The 8714-nt window shown below is 40.2% G+C and overlaps 1 protein-coding gene across 1 annotated transcript; it reads right to left on the bottom strand.

Moving 5' to 3' along the window:
* Nucleotides 1-3260: 3260 nt before the first annotated feature.
* On the bottom strand, nt 3261-4681 carry LOC120666081. Its single transcript, XM_039945867.1, has one exon. The coding sequence runs from the start codon at nt 4662-4664 to the stop codon at nt 3534-3536; it is 1131 nt and encodes a 376-aa protein (XP_039801801.1). The 5' UTR covers nt 4665-4681; the 3' UTR covers nt 3261-3533.
* Between the last annotated feature and the right edge of the window lie 4033 nt (nt 4682-8714).

Below are 8714 nucleotides of genomic sequence, written 5' to 3'. Positions count from 1 at the left end.
TGTCTCCCTGCTGTGTGTGTCTTTCTGAATTATTATCAACTCTTAGTATGAGAAACAATTTCCCATTTTTTTCCCGGTTACATATGGTGGTATTTAATTTTCTTTACATCTGTTTTGAGACATTTAGGTTGCGCTAAATACACTTGTAGTGATCCTAGATTTCGTCATGAAGGGTATCCAACATTTTGACAAGAGCTTTTGCAATGCTTCATAGTTCTGAAGTATGATGTCAGAGCTCAGTGTTTGTCCAAAGAAGGGGGGGGTCCAGAAAAGGTTCGGAACATTGCATCTCAGTTTGGTACTGCAAGCATGCAAATAATTAACTTCATGGATTGCAAATGTGTTTAATTTGAGTATCAGTTTGAGTCCACTAATTAATTCTTCGACTGATTCTTTTTTCCATCAGGGACACATTAGAATGAACTAGAGAACTGGATTCAAAGGAAGTTCGTTAGAGTAACTGCCAGCATTGCAGCAGTTATTGAAATCTGAATGACCTATATTTGGTTCCTGCTGAGACACATTTCCTTCCAGTCCTTCATGTTTGGTTGCTTCCGAAATCTGAAGCATACTATTGAAATCTGCGAGACAATCTCCCTGAAGTGGTTTCTCATTACCAAGGGCTAAGGTTCGTGGCCTGAAAAGGGGTGGAGTTCCAGGCACCACAAGCTTGATCATACGTCAGTTTTTTTTTAATATATGCTGAATTCAATAATCAGTGTTTGTCCTTGCCAGAGAATTTGCATTTTCTAATGGCCATACCTATTCGAATGTAGCTTTCCATCTATAAACTGCACCCCTTTTAGTAAGCTAAAAGCCATGCATGTGCATCTAACGCGGAAGAGGTGAAATGCCTGCAAGGTAGTAAGGCGAAGAAAAAGGTTTGTTTCCCTCACATTTGATTGCTAGACTGCCAATCTACTGTAACATTAATTTGAAGTTTAGAAATTCAAGTGATGTTTTGTTACACGTTAATTCGCTGCTACTGTCTTTTGGAGTTTAATAAAAAATAGGGTGTAAGCTAAAGAACCCAGCCTCATGTTCATCGTGTTGATCTTTTTTACTTTAATGAACAGAAGATCGTTAGGGCACATAGCTCAGTTACTATTAATTGCATACTGCTTACTGGACAGTTTTGCCATACTTCCTACTTACTACTCTTTACTGGGCATAAGTTGCTGGTACCAAAAGGCCATGATCCTCCCACCATCACTCATCTCACTATTTCCTGTTGCTTCATCAACATCAATACTGTATGTATGCCATATAGTGTTTTTGCATTTCGACAATGCTGGGTTTTCTTGCATTTCTTCTTATGCTATTTCCAAACATCATATTTGTGGCAGAACTGCTATTTGGTGACAGAGGATGGACAAACAATCTGCAAGGATATACTAAATGATATTGAAAACTCTGGAGGATTTATCTTGAAATATATGATCACATACGAGGAAGTTGCCTACCTGAATTAGCAATGTGATGCCTACCTGAATTAGTAATGTGATGCCTACCTGAATTAGTAATGTGATGCCTACCTGAATTAGCAATGTGATTTGTTTTGCCACATGTGAGACTGGTATGGTTAATTCTTGAAAATATCAGGAAGAATAAAAGCTAATACTATAGGCTCCTACAAAGTGGATCTTTATAATAAAGCTATAATCTGTTAAGTGTTACTATGAATTCTGTGTTGGTCGTTGTAGTGAATTATATTTGAAATGCTAGAAGTTGACTCTCTCTTAGTCTCTAAGACGCTATATGAACTATAATTTGTACCTTTGTTTGAGGCAAAGTGTATGCTTCTATTGGAATATGTTGTTATAAATATTTTCATATGATGAGATTGATGCTCATGAAAGGAATTATTTTTACCCGTAGCAACACACAGGCATAAACCTAGTACAACTTAAAGTGGATAACGAGTCAGGTTCCCTCACCTGATAATCTTCTATACTACTACAGGTGGATAAGTAGTCACTCTAGCATCGCCCAATATAATGCACTAAACCAAAAATTATTCATATAAAAACACAAGCATCATGATGCATTTGAAAGCAAGGAACTCCCAAAGTAACAAGACCAAAAAAATTCAACTATTTGAAGGATGCAGAAATCATGTCCTTGACCATAAAGTCTATAAGAGAAACTAATCAAAGCACTGAGACCGAAAACAAAAAGGTTTGCTTAAGCTTCAAAGTTCAAACAACACTCATCTACAAATGAGGACCAAATTTGTAAGTCCTCTTCTGCAAAGTCAGAACTGAATCAGGGTGACTGTTAATTCTACCCATTGGAGAGATCTGGAAAACACTTGCATGAGGTATAGAGCAACTTAATTGCAAAATCAGGAATTCTGGGAGGATCCCTGGACACATGAGAAGCAACTATATGTGCATGTGCTGTCCCCGTTTCGTTGTGAATTTGTGAAGATAAAAAAGTACCTGTTTCTGGCTGTCAGGAAATAGATTTTTTTTTGCACTTTAGAAGGTAGTTACCAACATCCTGCAAGTTCAATGGGACGATATAGAACATAGGGCACATGCTTCCTGACAAGGCCTGCTAATGGAACACAAAGACACATGATAAAACCAAAACAACAATGAAAACGCTCAACACCTTCTCTTTGGGTCTGTAGTGGCTAAGAAACTTAAGGAGTTCTTTTGGCACCAAAGACAGTACGTTAGTTCTATGCATTGTTTTTTCTGCAGGCTCCCATGTAACGATTCATAATCATGCTGGAGTACTGGTCACCTATAGTCAAGAATTCTTATTCAAATAACAGAAGCCAAAAACCTGAGTTTAACTATCTTTAAGATCCATTGTGCCTTTCTCATAACATACAAGGTGGAGGTGACCACAAAAAAAAAAGCAGGAGGTTTGCTATAATTGAGTTTAGCAGAGGATCTGACTGATCTATTCACAAAGTACCGGTTGCAAGATAAAACAAGTCATCTTAATCTTAACAGTAGCAGGATTGTATCACCTACCAAGTAAGGGCACACTGTAAAGTATATACTCCACTGATTCAGGATTACGGTTTTCTTCTGGTCCCTCAGGCATAATAGGATTTTAGGGTTGATTTGAAAAGTATAAGTGCCAGAAGGGCGGCTTAAGTTACATAGCTCAATATTGATGTCCCATATAATCCTGGAGTTAAAGCTTCTCGGAATGTTATACTTTCCACAATTTCTTGCCATACAAGGAACTCTACGGCCAACTGCTCTTATGAGTGTTTGAGAAACTATGTAACAGTTCCAGTATGCAGAGTAAATCTGTATAACTGATATATTCAAAGACATATGAATGAACAACCACTTCTAAAATATACCTTGATATACTTATATCATTCAAAAATTCAAACAGGACTACATCAATATAGATAAAGCAAAAACAATGGCCAATAACCTAAGATAATAGGACAATATATAGGTGTACCAGTTCTAGTTTCCACCTTCCTTGGTTCCTCCTATGTTTATTATACCCAATTCCACAGTTCATAAAGCACCTCTAGGTTCGAGGGCTCACATCAGTGCCTACCAAAGACGTAAATTGGGATCACCTCGACAAATGAAAGGAGACAGATAAACAATGCCATCCATAACTGACCACACTAAAAGTTTGAGCTCGTCATCGTCATTCCGTGTGCCCTCGGTAGCCTGAAGAATCTCTTCCTCCAGCTGGCACCCATCATCAACTATCCACCTCTCAACACCATCAGTATCTACTCTCCAGAACGAAATGAACAGAATGAATCCCACTATGAAGACCATGCACAGCTTCCCATCCTTAGTCTCTCCAATCGCGTAGATGGGGCCTTGCCCCTTCAAGAAAGCCGGATGATCAATGAAGGAGAATTGTAGTGCTGTGGTATCCAGCACTACCATGTAGTCCTCTTTCCTGTGCGCCCAGCACAGGTTCCCATTTGCTCGCGTGCCCCGGAGAAGCCAGCGCTTCTTGCCCGACGGCTGTGCCGGCACGGCCTCCGACCAGGGGAGAATTCGCCACTCCCTAGAGCCCGACGAGTAGACAACCGCGCGCACCCGCGACTTGTCGTGGCATAAGGTGATCACCCGGAACGAGCCAGGGTTCTCTTCGGATAACAACAAGAAGAAATCCAGGCGTTGGAACTTGCCGCGGCGACCTTTGGAGATCTCGTCGGGCGGCTTGGGGAAGAGATGCAGGGCCCGCGTGAGGGGGTTGTAGGCGGCGATCTGCTCGGTCTCGCTGTTGAGGAGGAGGAGGCATCCGCCGTGGCAGTCCTTGATCTCCCACCCCGGGTAGGCGTCTTCATGGTAGGGCAGGCGGGTGAGGAAGACGTCGGCGCCGCGGACAGCCGCGGCGAGATCCGCGTCGGAGCGGCGGCGGACGGGCGAGAAGGAGGGGAGGTCGCGGCCGTCGGTTTCGAAGAAGAATCCGACGAGAGGGGGCGGGTGGAGCGCGCGGAAGCGGCGGCGGAAGGCCGGGGAGGAGCGGACGGCGGCGAGGAAGGAGCGGCAGGCGAGCGCGGCGCGGACGAGGCTTGGGAGCGAGGGGAGGCGGAGGAAGATGTCTAGGAGGAGGTCGTCGCCGAGGGTGTGGATGGTGGTGACGGTGGGGGATTGGGGTATCGCCGTCCGCCGACGCCGCCGCGGTGGCTGCTGGAAGGTCATGGAAGATGACATCATCACACGCAGGAGGGTCACGGATGGGGGCGTTCTCAGCTACTACTCCTACTTGAGATGGGCGTTTGGTGGGCTGGGCTGATGGATGTAGAAGGGTTTGGTTCGATACCTTCATCTCGTTTTGACTTACCTTTCGGCCCAGCAAAGATGCTGGCTTTCGTTATACTGGGATGGGATGGGAAATGACAAATGAGCCAGTTTGGGAGCACTGAACTCAAAAAAAAAAAAAAAAAAACTCGATCTACTTCTGGTAACGCTAGCCTTACTCGGTCTCATATAGGTATTATCGGAGGAGTAAGCATGGACACAAAGGTGTGAAGATGTATGGGTTGCGCTTGGTTGAGCTCACAATTGAAGTTTTAAGTTAGTAGGTTTGATACCGGACCTTGCTATATATGGATTTAAAATATAGAATGCATTTTTTATAATTATTTTGATATGATAGGAAATTGAATAATTCTTTAAACATTATAAATTGCTCAAGTAAATGACTAATCATGAGTCATGTACTCGCTCGAAACACATATTCGAAGCGTTAAACACCCTACAGCTTAACACGCCAATATGTATTTTGCTAAGCTAAATACATTTGCACCGTACATATACTAATTTATCATCTTGTATTAAATTGAGCAGATTATAACTAGCTTTCAAGTTGTTGAATGGTGAATGCAATTTACTCTATTTGTGAGCATACATGTAATAAAAATAACCATTTGACTACATAAAATGTTCCAATGACTACAAGGTTCTACAAAATTAAATATTCCAAAGAATAAAAGTAAAACTCTTAATTTTTACAATCTGAAGTTGTCAGGTATAAATATTATGGATACTGAAAGTCAAGGGATTAACATATAAACCACTCAGTTAAGCCGAACGACAGTCATGGCGAAACCGACTGATCCGACCTACGACTCTGCCTCGTCCGACCGATAAGAGGAGACTCCGCCTCGCCCGACCGAGCGAGGAGGACGCGCCTGACCTAAGAGAGGGCCCACCACGACCTGCACCCTACGGGGACTAACGGCGGCGTGGGTGGACGGACGACCAAATGTGCGCCGACACAGTAAACACTAGAACGCCCCTTCCTGTCGTGGCCTATGGCGATGTAAGCCGTACGGTAGGGACGTGCTGCACCTTAACGGAGGTGTCACCACATCCTCCGCTCTGCAGACCGCTCGGTAGGACAGATCCGCCAGCAGAGGAGGAGGGCGGCAACGACGGGTCCAGGTGGGCCCACAAAGACTGAAGCAGCAGAGGACGCGGAGACTCTCTCTCTGTTGTACAAGTGAGTTTTTTGTTTGGTAAAAAGCAAAAAAGGAAATTTACTTGTCCGGGCAGAAACGAGCGCGAATTGGCAAAAGTCCAGCAAACAACATCTGTGCAAGACCTATATCGTCTATCAGCGACATCCTACTAATATTTTTAAGATAAATGTACATTCATCATTAAGAAACAGACAATCCAAATTACATCAGATCGTATTGTACTAATTTAACTGGAAGCACATTATTATGGGCTGTGATTCGGTTGAGTTTTGTCTCTGCAGTGAGTTCTGGTATTTGCTGATTGGCTATATGCATGTACAGAGAGTTTCACCAAAGCTAAGGGAGACACAAAGAACACACTTGATGACTCCATGAATGCAAGTACTAATGCTTTTCTTGAGGTTATGACTCGACAAATGTATGTAGTGGAGCTTTTGGGGTGATGCTTCATGTTGTTGCCTGATAATACTTGTTCAGTAGCCTTTCTGAGTACTCCCGAATGTAAATGTTCCGTTTGGTGGAATCAACTGGTCCAACACTACTACAAAACATAAATATTGTAACACATTCATTCTTGTAACACATTTATTAGTGTGTTACCAAGAAGAATCATAGGAACACAAAATTTTGTGTTACAGCAAACATTGTAACATATATCTTTTGTTCTATAAAATTGTGTTACAAACAACTAAAATAGTAACACAAAATTAATGTTACACCTAAAATATTACAAAGTGGTAATACTTTGTAACACATACAAATAATATTACAACTAAAATGTTACAAATTAACATATTATTTTTGTTGTGATTGAATGAAGACAATTTATTCATAAAATTTCATATCTTTATGTCTAATGTTTTCCTTCAAAATTATTAACTATTGCAAAGAAATAATATTGATATTAGAATAAAAAATTATAAAAATAAGAATTAAACCTATGATATGTTCTAGGCAATTTCTCTAACTATTCATATTTTTTATTAGCAGAGATTAACTTTTATATATTCTTTATACTTGATAATTTTTTATTTAAAGTTGATAAAAAAGATATGGTTCAAGTTTTCAAAATAAAAAAGTAACCATAAAAATATTTATTTATTAAGTGGCGTTAATGTTGTGACACATCTGTTATGTTTATCAAAACTTTAATACTATGAGCAGCGCAAACTTTACCGAAGGTACAATAGACATTACATTATGGGAAAAGAGTAAACATTCCTAAATTATTTCAAAAGGATAAACAATACGATATCATGGCTATGTAACTATATTAATTCTTAATACAAAATAAATATTAACACATGTTGTTTATACAAAACAAACTCTTCATGCTCATTATGTTCAAGTGAAAGGCACTATTTCTATATCAGATGAAATATTTTTGATGTAAAGGAACACATTTTTTTGTTGTAAAGAAACACATGTATTGTGTTACAATAAATCAGGTAATAACACTTTTTTGATGTAAAGAAACACATATCTTGTGTTACTATATATCAAACAGTAACACTTTTTTGGATGTAACACTACTGGAAAACAGGCTATGGGAACCGGTTGAAAAAGGCTTTAGGCACCGGTTTTCCAACTGGTTCCCGCAAACCGAGACCAATAGCCTCGCCTTAAGACACCGGGTTTTTCAACCGGTGCCTTAGGCTTCTATTGGTACCGGTTGGAAAGACCAACCGGTACCAAAGAGGCTGCCACGCTGACACAAGGTGGCAGCCCCTTTGGTACCAGTTGTTATTTCCAACCGGTACCAATGACATTTTCCCTTTTTTCCAAATCTAGTTTTGTTTGTTATATTTATTACTGTTTATTCTTTTATAATTGCTAAACGCACTCAAGCTCTATAGTACTATACGTTCATTGGTCATTCGTATTCGCTTTCAGAGAATATTTGAAACTAACTAAAAGTGAAATGCGAGCATATAATTAAGCTAATTAGATGAACTAATATATTTACAAATTTACAAACATCAAGGCATAACGTTTAAAAATATTTACAAATGTACAAGTCATGTTTGCAGTCCAACTACTGGTCCCCTCAGGAGGTCGATGGAAGTCCTCTATGGATGTGACCGTCGTGGTAGAACTCGCCTCTAGGATCCAAGATCTCGTTCAAAATGAATCCGGCGAGCTGCTCGCACACGACGTTGATCCGATCAGTAGAGTAACATTCATCCCCCATTTGAGACATCTATCATTTAGGAAAAAAGGATTAACATCATGTGCGTTAGTACAATTATGAAAATGTACTAGTGAACGGTTTGGACGTACTCTCGTGTCTTCATCAGTAGCCTTCCCACATGGAGTCATGATGTGCAAGTAGTCGCATACGTAGTACCCGCACCAATCAGTTCCTTGTTGTTGTCTCGCACACTTAAAGATAAACAAATAAATTACTCAATTTAGAACAATTTGGGATTATATACTTAACTAGACAAATCTTTATGAATCAACATACCGGATAATTCATGTTAACGTTCAGTTCGGACCTCCATTGACCACGTCCTTTGTTAATTTTCATAAATTTTTTCCAAACCCTGCGCTCAAATTTAAGTTTGATATTCAGGAATTGTTATTAACAGAAAAAAGATTTGATTGTGCAAACTGAACTTACCTGTTCAAGGGGTCTAGGATATGTTGGATTGCGGACTTTGGATTTCTCATTGAGTCAAAGACTATAAGATTGCCGGTCTCTACGGAAAGTATGAGTAAAATCCAATGATAACTGCAGATATAGGTAGGATATATATATATATATACATGCATTAGACGA

The sequence above is a fragment of the Panicum virgatum genome, chromosome 3N (genome assembly GCF_016808335.1).
Source record: "Panicum virgatum strain AP13 chromosome 3N, P.virgatum_v5, whole genome shotgun sequence".
Taxonomy (NCBI): Eukaryota; Viridiplantae; Streptophyta; class Magnoliopsida; order Poales; family Poaceae; genus Panicum; species Panicum virgatum.
The sequence above is the reverse complement of the archived record's forward strand: the minus strand, read 5'-3'. Positions and strand labels throughout refer to the sequence as shown.

Coding starts and splice junctions, on each gene's coding strand:
- LOC120666081 (XM_039945867.1), bottom strand. CDS start 4,664: ATGATGTCATCTTCCATGACCTTCCAGCAGCCACCGCGGCGGCGTCGG.